Source organism: Sinocyclocheilus grahami, unplaced genomic scaffold, assembly GCF_001515645.1.
Source record: "Sinocyclocheilus grahami isolate Dianchi unplaced genomic scaffold, SAMN03320097.WGS_v1.1 scaffold718.1, whole genome shotgun sequence".
Classification (NCBI taxonomy): domain Eukaryota; kingdom Metazoa; phylum Chordata; class Actinopteri; order Cypriniformes; family Cyprinidae; genus Sinocyclocheilus; species Sinocyclocheilus grahami.
This window is the reverse complement of record NW_015505897.1, coordinates 444,436-459,891: the sequence shown is the minus strand read 5'-3', so window position 1 is coordinate 459,891 and position 15,456 is coordinate 444,436. Positions and strand designations below refer to the sequence as shown.

The 15,456-nt window shown below is 40.1% G+C and overlaps 3 protein-coding genes across 3 annotated transcripts in view; 1 reads left to right on the top strand and 2 right to left on the bottom strand.

The window, feature by feature from the left end:
* The first annotated feature begins 6,251 nt into the window (after nt 1–6,251).
* Nucleotides 6,252–7,065, top strand: LOC107560282 (ufm1-specific protease 1-like). The gene is made up of 2 exons (XM_016244421.1): nt 6,252–6,677; nt 6,880–7,065. The coding sequence occupies exons 1-2, from the start codon at nt 6,252–6,254 to the stop codon at nt 7,063–7,065; spliced, it is 612 nt and encodes a 203-aa protein (XP_016099907.1).
* Nucleotides 7,066–8,107: 1,042 nt separating this feature from the next.
* LOC107560281 (endonuclease domain-containing 1 protein-like) lies at nt 8,108–9,687 on the bottom strand. The gene is made up of 2 exons (XM_016244420.1): nt 9,370–9,687; nt 8,108–8,689 (listed from the first exon to the last, which is right to left on the bottom strand). The coding sequence occupies exons 1-2, from the start codon at nt 9,685–9,687 to the stop codon at nt 8,108–8,110; spliced, it is 900 nt and encodes a 299-aa protein (XP_016099906.1).
* Nucleotides 9,688–11,618: 1,931 nt separating this feature from the next.
* The window catches only part of LOC107560280 (endonuclease domain-containing 1 protein-like), a gene marked incomplete at its 5' end in the record, with an annotated part of 7,059 nt that continues 3,221 nt past the window's right edge, over nt 11,619–15,456 (bottom strand). The window contains 2 exons of the mRNA XM_016244419.1: nt 11,619–12,218; nt 12,452–12,684. Coding sequence (XP_016099905.1) covers nt 11,619–12,218; nt 12,452–12,684 — 833 coding nt within the window. The remainder of the gene's footprint in view (nt 12,219–12,451; nt 12,685–15,456) is intronic.

Below are 15,456 nucleotides of genomic sequence, written 5' to 3'. Positions count from 1 at the left end.
GGCTATGGTAGTGACGGAGAGACATCTGTGGGTGAACCTGGCAGATATCGGGAAGAAAGAGAGGGGCTTTCTTCTCGATGCTCCGGTTTCGCCTTCCGGACTTTTTGGTACCTCCGTTGAGACGGTGGTCGAGAAGTTCAGGGAGTCGAAGGCGTGCTCAGCGGCCTTCAAATCCTTTATTCCACGAAGGTCCAGGTCTGAGCCCGAACAACCCAGGGGTCCTGGCCCATCTCGGTTTGAGGATCAGAGATGGGAACGGAAGGCTAGTGTCGCGGCTCGCGCTCCTCCCCCGCCTGCGGGCAGGGGTAGGAGGAATTGCGGGTCAAAGGAAGGTAGGCAAGACCTAAGGGATGTGATCCAGACAAGGCATCAGTGCTTTCATCCGGATCAGAGTGATACTTGAGTATCTACTCATTTCCTTCGGGGGATTTACAGAAGGCTAGTGTCGCGGCTCGCGCTCCTCCCCCGCCTGCGGGCAGGGGTAGGAGGAATTGCGGGTCAAAGGAAGGTAGGCAAGACCTAAGGGATGTGATCCAGACAAGGCATCAGTGCTTTCATCCGGATCAGAGTGATACTTGAGTATCTACTCATTTCCTTCGGGGGTTTTACATCTGCCCTTATCTTCCCCTTCCTAATTCCCCTGTAACTACCATCTCTCCACCTTACCGAGGTTAGGTGGGAACTTCCTGCATTACAGTCTCCTATGCTGGACCTATGATGTTTTGGTTGGTTCTATGGCTTCATAGTGACCACCTTACTTATGGTCCAAACTAGAGGCTTCTTCGGTCACTTCCTGAACGGGGCTCCGGTGCGGGAATCATGGTGGGTGAGTACGATCCATTTCTAAATATATATATGTAGCGTCTGGAACACTCCAACACACAATATATATTTTGTTAGCTAGGGACCTGTGTGTTTCTGTCCTTTTTCTAGGGTAGGTCCTCGGTGAGCACACCCTCTGTTGGATTCAGAAACTGGGTGCTCGACTTGCAGTGTTTACTTCACTCATCGATATGATGTCCAGCCGGTATGATAGCCTGGTTTCGGCTTCATGCTTCCTGGATCATGCGGCCAGGCCACAGGGTTCTGCGGGAGCCTTCTTGATCATCAGGCCCCCGGCACGGCACTGCAACATTTCCTGGATGTCCGGGCTGGGCTTATGCTTTCAGGCTGCCCTGTCTGGTATACCGGATCTAGGTCGCCTTGAGGGGCCTCCTGGTCACCAGGATATCCCCTTTTGCTGAGGCATCGAGCGGGAAGTATAGGTGGCATTTGCGAGAACCTTCTTGTGTAATGCTGTCTCAGGCAGTGCTCTCCTCGCCTTAGAGGGTTGCATTTGAGCTAGCCTCTCCTGTTTGGCTCAGTACTTCCGGGTATCTGTGAACAGATGCTTGGGAAGCTCTTAAATCCATGCTATGGTAAGTGCACACGCTAAGCTTTGTGCACTTTCTGAAATCCACATGTTGGTGAGTGTGCACGCTGAAAACTTTGCACACTTTCTAAAATCCACATAGTGGTAAGTGTGCACATTATACTTTGCACACTCTTCTGAAATCCTGTATGGTAAGGGTTACGCGTTATTAGCCTCGTTCTCTTTCTCTGAGTTGGTTTAGACCCCGGTACCTTGGGCTCCACTCAACCAGTGTGTCTCTGTTGACACACTTTTGAAGCATCGCTCCCCTCACCATTGAGGGTTATTGTAAGCATGGTGCTTTCTTTCGAACGTTTGAATTCTCTCCCTTCTGAGGAGTTAGATTCCTCGCTCTGTGGGCTGTTCTCGTGGTAGTGTTTAGCTGTGCTCCCCTTTATCACATGAGAGTTGAGCTCTCTTTTTTCCCAGAGCACCTGGAACCAGCAGCATCAGGCGAACTAGGCCCTTCCTCTGCCTCTCTGATGCGCTGAGTTTTTTGGCTAGCTTGCAGTACGCTTATCCTACTGATTTCTAACGATCGTGTAGGTCGAGCCCCCTCTCGTTGAGAGCTGGGTGTTGTGCTCCCTCAGCTAAGGTAACTTACTGCTAGCTGTTCCAGCATTGGAACATGCTGCAGGTCGAGGCCCCCTCTCGATTGAGAGCTGGGTGTTTGCTCCCTCAGCTAGAGATTTACTGCTAGCCACTCCAGCATTATACCTTAGATCGAGTTGATGACTTCTCAAACATAGTGTTTTGGGATGCACCATTTCCATCTATGGGCTGCTTTTTCAGAGTGCCACGAGGGCTCCTTAGAATGGTATTTTTAAATCCATGTTATGGTAAGTGTGCACGTGAAGTCTTTGTACACGTTCTAAAATCCACACTGTGGTAAATTCGCACGCTAGTACTTTGCGTTCTTTCTAAAATCCTATATGGTGAGGGCTTCGCGCGGCAGCTTCATGCCCTTTCTTGAACTGGTTAAGCCCCAGTTCCACCTTGGGCACCACTCCACATTGTATCCTCCGGATACCCATATTTAACAGGGTGCTGCTACTAGGGGTCTGTTGAGACAGTTCCTTCAGCATATGCAGAGCATGCGGTAGACCCTGTGTGACAGGTCAAGACTTAGTATGATTCTAGGCTCTTTGTCATATTCCCTTAAAGGAATCTATTCCTGATTCCAAGCCTTGAGCTCTACCCCGGGCCCAGGAGTTCTGGCCCTAACAGGTAAGTTTTGTAGGGAACGAGACACTGCGTCCTCTAGGTTTCCTGCCATGCTTCGGACGCAAGCTTCAGACAAAGAAGTGGCTGATGTGTTCTCCCGGCACCTATTTATACTATAGTCGCACCGGTAGTGACGTCATGGCTGTCGCCGGCCAACGTGCTGTTGGTGTTTTTTCAATGTATGCTTCAGACACGGGTCACGACGAGACGTTCCCCATAGCGACCCCTAGAGGACGCAGTGTCTCGTTCCCTACTCAGGGAACCATGGTTACATACGTAACCGGAGACGTTTACAATGATAGACTGCCAGCTTTTTCTGGCTGTAAGCATATAAGGATATTTCTAGCTTTGGCCTTTGCTCTCTCAAGCAGAAACAATAGAAATAGAAATAGAAAAATAAGTCTTTATTATCTTTAGCTCTTCAACTAACGTGAATAACATTATTTCAGAATTAAATCATTATTTTTCTTCATTCAAACAAAATATGTCTTCAATAAAATTCAGTGTAATTTCACATGATATCAAACAACCATCATTCAACAGCTTAATTTCTCCCCCAATGCATATTATTTGCCATTTGTACAATTATACTGATTATATGCAAAATGCAGTTGTCAAATAGTCACTGGACATTTTTTGAAAACTTTCAGTTAGCACAAAACAGCAAAAACATGCTGTGCATAAAGTCACATAACATACGCCAATAAACAAAAGAACATTTTTAAATTAGTTTGATAGACTTGTGTTGTGTGCTACCGCTAACATAGTTATTGTTGTTAGATCAGTACTCCTTGTTCTGGCTGTTGACCAGTCTTAAACAGCAGATACATGCTAATCATGTCACTATGCCAAATTCACAGTTAAACCATTTAGAGAATGACCGACAGCTTGCCAGTGGACAAAAATAAATCATGAGGTAATTTCATGAATGAAGACAGCAGTAATTAAACAACTGCTGAAGCTAACAGAGAAGCCAATAATGCAGTCACAAGTGTCTTACAGAATATTACATAAATGTTCACAATACACATCAACAAAAATGTTAAACCTGTGAGCTTAGTAAGGTTTTGGCAACAAACATTTTCAAAAAGTGGCAACACTTAAATTAGTAATTCCTGTATGCTATTTGCATGCAATGTTTAAGCAATAAAAATATACACATTCGCAATAAAATCTCTGAAAAGTTGGATGCAATAACTGTGCAATTCGGTCTGACACTGCCAAGCCTCCACTCACCTACAGTTATCCGTACAGTCTTGTGTCCAGCTTGAATCATAACTACACGCCCACAAACAGTGTGACCTCGTTAGGTACAGGGTTTTATTCTTTCCATTCTAACCACTGTATTTTGCATCAGGGGCCTGATATTTAGGTTAGTTCTGGAATGTCTTCCATCTCCAGATTTGTGTCTGATCTTAAGTGTTCATCTTTATTCTATCTCAAGTCAAAACATTCAATTTCAGGCCAGCATTCACGTATCTCTTATCATACATTGTTTATCGTAGTCTATTCTTTGACCTTGTGATCTGTTTTTATCCATTGTTTTCTGTGTTTCTATTATCTACCTGCTGTGTCTTGACCTTGTTTTAGTAATGGTTTAAATCCCTTTCAGTTTATTGGATCTTATATGCATCCACTAAAGCCAACTGTTAATAAACTATAACATTAAATTTGGGGAAATATTGTAACCCTAAAGCAGGGGTAGGCAAGTTCGGTCCTAGAGAGCCACAGTCCTGCAGAGTTCAGCTCCAACCCTGAAAAAAAACTCACGTGCCTATAGCCTTAGTAATCCTGAAGACATTGATTAGCTTGTTCAGGTTTGATTAGGGTTGGAGCTGAACTCTGCAGGACTCCGGCTCTCTAGGACTGAACTCGCCTACCCCTGCCCTAATCCCTGTATTTTATTTCAAAAATAAATATTTGGTTGCTGGATTGTACAGCTTCAAATGTCTACCATTTCGCAATAGGCCTACTGTATATGGTAATGGCATGGGACATTTTTATGTAAAACAGGATATTTATTTTAATGATTAAAAGGACAAAAAGCCATATCATGCATAAAGTGCCCCATGCAGCAAAACGCATGAACATACATAATCGTTCAAAAACAGCTGTTTTTACCAAACCATTTGTTTATACTCATACAGGTTGTTTTTCTTTCCAATGACAATGGCATCCAGTCTATCCAGAGATATTTTGGGGATTGTTCCTGCTTCGGAACCTTTATTAGCAGAGTGATGAGTGATACTACTTCTGCCAGTGCTGCTTCCCTGGTTGCATAGGTCTTTGTTTATCTCCATGTGTATGGAAAATGGACAGAGGACGATTACTGTTTCTGTCCATAAGGATACAACTGAGAAACAAAAGGAATGTAAGCTCCAATCAAAATGTTAAGATAATAATAAAACACAACAAGGGGAACAAATAAAATGTAAAATACATTATTCCCTAAAGCATTATTCAAGACACATGATCTTTGGACAATCAATTAGCAACTGTAACATGATGCGTTACAATACAACATATTCAATGCACAGAATGTTCATTTTTAGGTTGGCATTTACTGCACAAGCAAAATGTCTAATTAATTAATAAACATATGTCATGTAACAGAACGTAGCTTACCTTAATCATAACACTGGCCAAAGCCAGCAGTGCTCTCCAAAGTCAGAATCGAATGGATCTAATGATATTTCCCATAGGACTGGCTTCCCCTACTGATGAACTGACGATATCGCTCCAAACACTTGTGGCAATATTGCCCGCATAATTAGGGGAGGAATATTTTTGTTAAACATACCAAAAAGAAAATTATTATTCAATTATTTATCAACAACTACCTAATAAATGCCAGCCAGTGCATAAAATAATTAAAAGTGAAAACTAACAAATGACATGCACGTATAGGCCTACACTGGAAATCCGCACTAACCCAAATACAGCAAGAAGGAATATTTTAACTGAGTTGCGTGAAATTCGAATCACGAACAAACGAATAAATGAACAAATCAATAGACCTTGCCAGTTCTTTTGATGAAATGTTCAAAAAGTTCTACGGCTATGTTTGAATCAGCCTGTCAGTCCATCTTTGAAGGAACTCAGCGGTATACTGTTTCAACATTTCACTCACTTAGGCTACTGAATTGCAATTTATTATTACTTTGAGTGATTTCCGTCTCGAAATGACCCAATTTAAGTTGTGTGTTAGTGAAAAAATCAGTTTAATTGATGACTGGTTGTTCAGGTTCACATTTGCAACACACAGGATTTCACACCATTGAGCCAAACTGTTTCAAGTGAGGAATGATTCCATATGCATTTCCACTTGTTTCAGTTCGGTATGGAGGACGAAACCTGCAAAAACAACAAATAAATAAATACACAAATAAATAAATAAATATGCAAAGAAATAAATAAATGTCTGTATAAATACACAAATTCTTGTTTAAATACATATAGAAATAATTAAACGTGATTAAAGTAGGCAAATAAATAAAATAAATTAGTGGACAAATGGAAAATGTTTAAGGAGATGCTAAACTCATCCTATTTATTTTCCTTTGATCACTCATTTATTTCTGAATGTAGTTCCACATTTATTTTTCCTCTGCACAACATGCTACCTCAGCCATCTCCAGATTGTGACAGATGCTCAGTGATATCAGGAGAGTGCCCCCATTATCATTATAGTTGTGATGACAGAGGTTGGGGTTGTGGATACAGGACTATTCAGACCATGGCTTCATGGTTGAGTTTTAATCAACCTCTCAGTGTGAGCCACAGACACCCACCTAATCTTTCTGAAATACAACAAACTTTGGTAGAAATAGGGGACAAACCTGATGCATTCCTTGGATCCAGGGAGTGGATTGGGACATTTGAGGCAAGTCTTGTTCTTGACCAGCTCTATGATGTTCCCTGCCGCATAGTGCATGTGCGGTATGGCAAGGAGATTGATCAAGCCCTAAAAGATGTTCATGACCACTTCCTTATCCATGGGTCACCTGTTATGATGGGAGGAAACAGAGACAATTCCTCTAAGGCAGGGGTGCCCAAACTCGGTCCTGGAGGGCCGGTGTCCTGCAGAGTTTAGCTCCAACTTGCCTCAACACACCTGCTGGTAAGTTTCTAGTATGCCTAGTAAGAGCTTGATTAGCTGCTTCAGGTGTGTTTAATTGGGGTTGGAGCTAAACTCTGCAGGACACCGGCCCTCCAGGACCGAGTTTGGGCACCCCTGCTCTAAGGGCATCTTAAGTGTGTGCACTGGTAAACGGGGGAGTTATTTGCTTGTTATGGACCCTCATTACTTCGGCTGTCCCTTGGATAAAAAGTCAGCGCAAAGTCAAGGTTGGGTTTCATGGAAAGCAGTTGGTTCTTTGGATCAGTGCTCTTTCTACAATCTTTGTCTCCCTCTTACTGCTAAGAAGTGACAGTGTTGGTTTTTCTCCCCTTGTCTATATTGTAATCTGAATGTGAGGATTTTTACAATATGCATCGTCTTAATCCAGAGATACGGGTGGAACAAGGACTATTGTTAGGTTAAATATCCTATAAAATGCAGTTTCTTTAGCCTTATATCCAAAATTAGTAATTTTTCTGTTTCACCCAATCACATGATTAAAATAACTAAATGAAAATGGCATTGACATCTATGCTCATTTCTTTCTTGCATTAACATGTGCCTCAAAGCTGTCGCAGCAAGAGCAAAGTAGTATTTGAATATCAAACCATGACAACGAGCTGATAAAGGAACCACGTGACTTTTTTATTTGAATATTTATTTCACAGATGAGACAGCATCCTGAAGTTTGTCTGTTCTGTTTACATTTATAATCATTTAATCTCATTCATTTACCCAAAATGTGCTTTAGCTTTACAGATGGGAAGTACAGCATGTTATACAACATACTAACGTCTATAGGCTCTAATAAAAGTAAAGACCAGAAATGAAGCTTAGTTGTCTAGCTGAAATTTTTAGCACATAGATGTAGTTAGTAGTTTACATCAGCTTGTACAGTGTGTTTTAATGGTTTACATGCCTTAAAGTGATAGCTCATGCAAAATTGAAAATTCTGTCAACATTTACACACCATCATGTTGTTCCAAACCTGTATGAGTTTCTTTTTTCTGCTGAACACAAAATGTGGGTAACCAAACAGTCCATTGACTTCCATAGTATGAAAACAAATACTATGGTTAAGGGGGACCAATTACCCACATTCTTCAAAATATCTTCTAGTATGTTCAACAAAAGAAATAAACTCATACAGGTTTGGAGTGACATGAGGGTGAGTAAATGTTGACAGAATTTTCAATTTTGGAGCAAACTATTCCTATAATTCGATGAATTAAAACATTACCACTCATTATACACAAATGCAATGCATATGATTTTATATGAAGTTTAACGTAGTATCTGCAATTCTTATGATAATGAACCCCTTGGATTGGTTCTTTATCCAATTCTAATCTTTATGCATCTGACACACAGTCACTGTAAAAGATCTGGAAGTTCTTGTCCACCTCCATTTTGCCCTTGAGAAACTTCTCCAGATTTTTGATAGGAACCTCCACCATGTGGTTGTTCACGCGATCATTAAGACCGTAGGCGCCGAACGTTGGAAACTTATACCGCTCTGAGTAGGGAGCATTGTGATCGTAATCTGTGCAGCAATAGGCTGTCCACATGAACTCTGGGATGGCGACACGATCTAGGTTATCACGTCGAATCATATTACCTGATGTTGTCACCCCAGTGATCACATAAGCGTTTCCGTGACAGTAATTGTTAAGCCGTTTTCGGGTAACCTCTACCTGTGTGCTCCAGGGACCAAAATTGAACTCCCTTATCAGGGGAACTACATTGGTCAGTGTGTAGGTGGCAGCTTTGTCCAGCGGGTCTGCCTGATGCTCATCGGGGTTCATTTGGCCACGTTCATATTGCACTACATCGGCGTAGTCTTCTAACACGGCCTGCGTGTCTTCAAAGTTTTTGTGCATTAAGGAAGACTGAGGAAAGGGTTCCATGTTACTGCTTCCTTTCTCAGTTGCCAGCTGTGCAAAATGAGAAATACAGGTGATTAAGATGGGTTTAGATTCTCAGATCCATGAAGAGAAAGAAGAATAAACACCCTTGCAAAAGGTAATGATTACAATACCCAGATCACATTTAAACTTTTCAGGAGAGAAACATCACTTTAGCATTGAAACTGATTATTTATTTATTTACTTATTGCAAAGTCATGTAACCATTCAAAAGTTGAGGAGTGAGATTTTCTGCTTTTGAAAGAATGGAAAGACCGTGTTATGCTCACCCAGGCTGCTTTTATTTTGATATTTTTATGTTAGAAAATGTAATTTATTCCTGTGATGGAAAATCTGAATTTTCAGCATCATTACTCAAGTCTTCAGTGTCACATGATCCTTCAGAAATCATTCTAATATACTGATTTAGTGCTCAAGAAACATTTTTGTTGTTGTTATCAAAGTTGAAAAATATTGTGCTGCTTTATATTATTGTGGAAAACGTGATACAGGAATGTTCCGAAGAAACACAATTGAAAAATGGTTTTAAAATGTCTTTCCTGCATTTTTGCATTAGCAAATTCTGTATTGATTTATTGCATCCTTTTTGAATAAAAGCAGTAATAGCTTTCTAATAAACTGACCTCAAATTTTTGAACAATTGTGTAATACAGAATACACTAAATATGGTATTCTTAGCACACACTCACCTGTGGTTCAAACATCCAGGGAATGTCTACCCGTTTCTCCCCATCTGATTTCTTGAAGATGTATGCTGAATATATGGGGATGTGTTTTTGGGGGTCGTAGAGGGTAACAAAGTGAGGTTTGTTCACATAGCGCTGGCAGATCTTCTTTAGGGAAGTACTGAAGTAACCTCGTGGTGGAGTGCCCATATACAGAAAATCCTTACAGCGATCTACTTGGGAGAAGTCGTCCACCACTCCGGCTTGTGATCTTAATATCAAGCACATCAGTGAGATCAGCAGGGTTCCAAACCGGGACCAGCAATAGACCGTGAGCTTCATGTTGTCCTAAAGACTTTCAATTGTTGTCTTTCGTCTTTGCAAAATGTTCTTTGTACTGAAAGTATCACAAAAAAAGAATTTCAGAAAAAAATGTTGCTCCTTTTCCTGTGGCTGGTTGATTCACTGAGAAAATCCTTACAGCGATCTACTTGGGAGAAGTCGTCCACCACTCCGGCTTGTGATCTTAATATCAAGCACATCAGTGAGATCAGCAGGGTTCCAAACCGGGACCAGCAATAGACCGTGAGCTTCATGTTGTCCTAAAGACTTTCAATTGTTGTCTTTCGTCTTTGCAAAATGTTCTTTGTACTGAAAGTATCACAAAAAAAGAAAATGTTGCTCCTTTTCCTGTGGCTGGTTTATTCACTGTCTCCAAGTTGACTGTCTTTATCTCATTTAAAATGGACCGACTCTTCACTGGTAGGTGGAGAATAAAATGAGAGCCATGGAAAATTCTAATGCAGAGTACAAAGTATATGCAAAACCATGGTCGGATAGTCTGATCTACAATAATGCAAACTTCAAAACTGATAAGACGAACTTCAGTGTGCCATTATCCTCATCTACATGCAAATCAGCAAGGTCAATTTACTCACTGCTGGCCTAATGTTCATTGGCTCCTTAAAGGTGAATATAGTTTTCTGGTCTGCCAGCAACCTGAGCCTGACTAGGATGTAATAGAAAAGAACAATGAATTTAAATGTAACTAAATTATACTTTTAGACAAATGTTTTCTTCGTAAATGTGAGAAGTATAAATTGTTAATGCTATATGGACTGTTAGTTGACGTATCTTTCCGTGTTGCCCCTATTGAACTCAGTTCAGTAAAAATGGCAACAACTCTTACACATACCTTCCAACTGTAACTATATGATTAGTCACCACTGAGTTGTGTTCACAATTTCAACAGTAAAAACATCTTTAAATTCACATTCATGTACACTCTATATCAACAAAGTGATATTTAAATGCAGTAATACAAGCTATGTAATGTCATGGACACACAATTGGCTCTGCAGTGTGGCATGATAATATGGAAATCATCTACAAAGAGTAGGACAAAGTCTGATAGGTGACTTTATTCTCTTCTCAGGTAGTGTAGTTTTAATTAAATGAAATGAAATAAAAAAATATTACAGCACAGGCTTAGAGCACTTGGTTTCCTAAAGCTATCTCGAATTCGATTTCTGCAAGCCACACTCACTGGACTTATATTTCTTATTATTATTCTTACTATATTATTTTCTTATTTTTTGATTATTATTTACATAATTCTCTTGACTGGTTCTTGAATTCATTATCATCGCACAGACGCTTACATTTAATGTTCACAAATTCTTCTTAATACTAAAATATATCAACATGCTCAAAACCTTATGAAAAGTTTTGCTCAGTTTGGGAATAAACTGAGGGGTTTTCCCCTCCTTGAGTGTGAGCTCCATATCCCCACTACACATACAAAAACACATGTACATTTTTTTTTTTTTGAAAAATTGCATGTTTTTGCATACATTTTTCCATTTAAAATGAACAGATTTTTCTGACATTTATTTCATATGCCAGGCTTTACAGTGCTTTCATTCACTTGCTATTGGTATGTGTATTTTCTGTGAGACAGTCTTTGAAAAAGATGTTCACGTTTTTGTCCATGCCAGTCTGATTTTTCAGAAAGGTCTCTAAAGCTTCGCACAGACGCTTACATTTAATGTTCACAAATTCTTCTTAATACTAAAATATATCAACATGCTCAAAACCTTATGAAAAGTTTTGCTCAGTTTGGGAATAAACTGAGGGGTTTTCCCCTCCTTGAGTGTGAGCTCCATATCCCCACTATACATACAAAAACTATGTTTTTGCATAAATTTTTCCATTTAAAATGAACAGATTTTTCTGACATTTATTTCATATGCCAGGCTTTACAGTGCTTTCATTCACTTGCTATTGGTATGTGTATTTTCTGTGAGACAGTCTTTGAAAAAGATGTTCACGTTTTTGTCCATGCCAGTCTGATTTTTCAGAAAGGTCTCTAAAGCTGTCAAAGGCACTTCTGTAACACTGTGTCCCACTATCTCATTCAAAGCATATGCTGCATATGTGGGAAACATGTATCGTACATCATAGGGTGAGTTTCGATCAAACCGTGGACAGCAATAAGTGGACCACAAGTGCTTTGGGATGGCCATGCGGTCCTCTCTTCCTCTTCGGATGGTCACACCTGATACAGTCACCCCAGTCACCACATAGGCAGCACCACGGCAGAAGTTATTCAGGCGGCGGCGTACCGTATCGATATAAATGGCCCATGGACCCTCCAATAAGTCTGTGATCTGAGGTACCACATTTGTGAGAGTATAGGTAGCTGCTTTGTCTTGGTTGTCCGCCTGGTGCTGGTCAGGGTTAAGTGGGCTTCGCTCGTAGTCCACCGCATCAACATAGTCTTCTAACACAGCTTGGCTCTCCTTAAGAAGTTGGTCGGTTTCACCACTAGAGGGCAACTCTCTCATGTTTCCACTTTCATCAGCAGAAACCAACTTGGGGAAAAAAAACAAGAAATCAAAAACCATATAGAAACTCATATTGACAGAACAACAACAGTATATGGACAGTACCATTCAGTGTTATGTGATGAATTCTCTGTTGTCAAAATAAAGACTATTTTGTTCAAATGATTTTATAAAATACACATATTATTATTTTATTCATTTAGTTATTAATTTGTTATTTTTTTTAAATATCCAGAGACAAAACTAAGGCAATCTGCTACCTGTGGTTCATACATCCAGGGTGTGTCCATCCTCCTCTGTCCATCAGACTTTTTGAAGGTGTAAGCCGAATAAAGCGCCAAACGGCGACTGCTGTCATATAGTGTGGCGTAGCGTAGTTTATCTCCATATCGTTGGCATATCCTCTTCAGATTGTCCCCTCGGATACCTGTGGGTACTGTATGCATGTAGAAGAACTGACGGCATTCTTTAAAGCTGTCAGAGACTGTGCCACCTGCCAGACACAAACCTGTCAATAGAAGAAGCCTGAAGATAAAAATCTTACAAAGAGCCATCAGAAGTGAGAAGCTGATAAGTTATCGGTATTTGTAACAAAAATTCCATTTTTTAAATGAAAAGACAGGCAGATCCATCTGTTCTTCCATGGTGTTCCAAGCCAGACTGATAACTTAGAAGAGTGAAAGCCACCATATGCAAAGCATCACTCTCTTATCCTGCCAGTCATAGGCTACAGCATGTGTTTCTGACCAGTAGAGCACTGGGAGGTTTTGAAAAAAGAATGATCACAGATTTAGCTTATGAATGAATTTGGCTGAATGAAATGGCAATCAGTGTAGGGCAGGCTATGTCTCTTGAAACAAAACAAAGGCACAGATCAAATCCTGTGCAACAATTTACAAATTGACAATCAGGAAATGCTCACACAGAATTGCCTCATATGCCAAAGTGTTCTTTAGGAATTCTGGCATTTCTGTAAATACTCAGGCAGAAGTATGAAGAAACAATACATCTGAGATAAAAGGCTGCCCTTCCAACAGGCTTATGCAGGAGGCAGTGCTGCCAATTTGGGGATTTTGTCGCCAAATTTAGCTACTTTCTCATTGTAGCTGCAACTTTTTTTTATTTATTTGCGACAAGGAGTTATTTTAGCAATATTGAAATAAAACTAGCGATTTTTTGGAGATTTTTTATTTTTTACTTGGCCACACCCTGCCGTAGGCCCGTGACCTCTCACGTTTGCTCTCAATCATGCCAATGAGTCTGCGCAGTGAACACACCAGTACGCCACTCCTGCCATGACGCACACCACAATTTCATTATAAGCATCAATCAAGATCAACAATGAACATCTTGTTTTAACCACGGACACAAAAGTTATCCCACAATTCATGCACAGTCATGTCAACCAGATACTGAGAGAGACACACAGTGCATCGTCGTGTCATGTGTGCTGGGATGCAGTATTTTGCACTTACTTTGTAGTAATAAAGTGTGTTGACTGAAATAAGTTTGTATGAATACATTTTTTGTTTTTGGAGAATCATAATATCTCTTATCTGTTGTATTTGAGCAGGACAGGGATGCACTTTGGTGACACATGAAACAAATTCCCAACATTATGTCTTTTGTGTCTTTCCATCATTTCCATCCTGTTTGATGTGCAGATCACAAGCATGTCCTAATTTCACTTCAGAATTTTTTGTTATACTTAATCTTTTGTTATATTTTTTTATACTGTCATCAGTAAAGTATATATATATATATATTTACTTTCCTTTACCTTTACCAAATTTACCTGTATTTACTTTGTTTTCATATTTGGCGACTTTTTGTGAAAAATGGAGACTTTTGAGGGTGGTTCTAGAGATTTTCTGAGGGAGGGGTTTGGCAACACTGGCAGGAGGGCGGGGACATTTTCATGGAACTGATAAGTTTCGATTAACTTGTAAATAGTTTCGTTCCCCCCCCCCCCTTCGTTCGGACCAAACCACTGAATAAAACATTATTGTTATTTTTTTTGGACACACGTAAAGTTTTTAAAACTATAAGGTTAATTCAGAGACAATACAAATATAAACACATGCTTTTACAAAACACTTAAAACAACAGGGTACGGTGTCGAAATGTATTTCAAATAGCCTAGGCTTGGTTCAGTCTGCTAAACGTCACTTAGCCTGCTGTTGCATTAGAAGATCCTTGAGTTACGCTTTGAGAAATGCAGAGGTTCTCCATTAGGCCTGAAGCGTGGACATCAGTTGTAAGTAGCCTTTGAAAAATTCTAAACTACAAAAAGAACTGCAGGCTATTAAACCCACTTGAATATCCTACCTATTTAAAATAATTCGACATACTTAAGTTTGTCTTTTGATCATCTTATTATAAGTTATATTAGAAAATGATTAGTGTCTTATTCCTTCTTATTGTGATTACAATTAGCTTTCCCATATGCAAATAGCAGGCTGTTTCAATTTCAAATAGCCCATTTTAATCGTAGGTCTAGGATATTCACCTCAGGGGCGTGTCTACGTGGTGGTCAGGGGTGGCACCGGCCCCCCCTGAAATCTGTCTGGCCACCCCAGGTGCCCCCCCCCCCCCATTACATTTCTAACTGCATCTGGCAGTGGCGGATCCTGTGTAGGCAGCTGCATAGGGCCGCTTTCTTCTCTTCTTTATACTTCATTTTAAGCGGTTTCTATAGCGTGATCATAATGACAATGTCGAGAGCGCATAATGTTACGCAATACATGTAATGCGTGAGCAGGAATCTCACCGCAAGAATCCGCAAGCGGGTTTCCTTCACTCATACAAAACTGGACGTGTGCTTTTAACTATACATAGTTTTTAATGAATTGGCTCTGCTCTGGCTCAGATATTGCGTGTACACGCTCAAACGTTGTCCTCGCATCACTGAACACCAGAAGAGCTTTTTTTTCTAATTCAGGTGAAGAGTAGCCAAGGCTTTTCTTACTAAATGGAAGCAAACTGATTATAGTCAGCCTTCCCTAGTTATTTATTTAATTATTTAATACTTATTTTAGTTAAGTGCTTAAATTGTAAATATGCATTTATTAAATTATTTTATTTAGTGCATTTGTATTTTGTTGTTTTTGTAGGCTGTACAATAAAAGCGTACAACCAGAAATAATCACTGAGGGTGCGTCTGACATTAGTGAGGGTGCTCGAGTCTTAATGCACATTTTCACATATTTTGTCGCATCTATTGCTATGGTTATCACTATGTCAATCACTACTACTTCGAGAGCGA

What these genes read in the sequence shown, in the direction of transcription:
- LOC107560281 (XM_016244420.1), bottom strand. Translation starts at nt 9,687, where the DNA reads ATGAAGCTCACGGTCTATTGCTGGTCCCGGTTTGGAACCCTGCTGATC. An exon ending in CCTGGATGTTTGAACCACAG is followed by an intron (nt 8,690 to 9,369) that starts GTGAGTGTGTGC and finishes CATTTTGCACAG; the next exon opens with CTGGCAACTGAGAAAGGAAG.
- LOC107560282 (XM_016244421.1), top strand. Translation starts at nt 6,252, where the DNA reads ATGCTACCTCAGCCATCTCCAGATTGTGACAGATGCTCAGTGATATCA. An exon ending in ACAGAGACAATTCCTCTAAG is followed by an intron (nt 6,678 to 6,879) that starts GCAGGGGTGCCC and finishes CCCTGCTCTAAG; the next exon opens with GGCATCTTAAGTGTGTGCAC.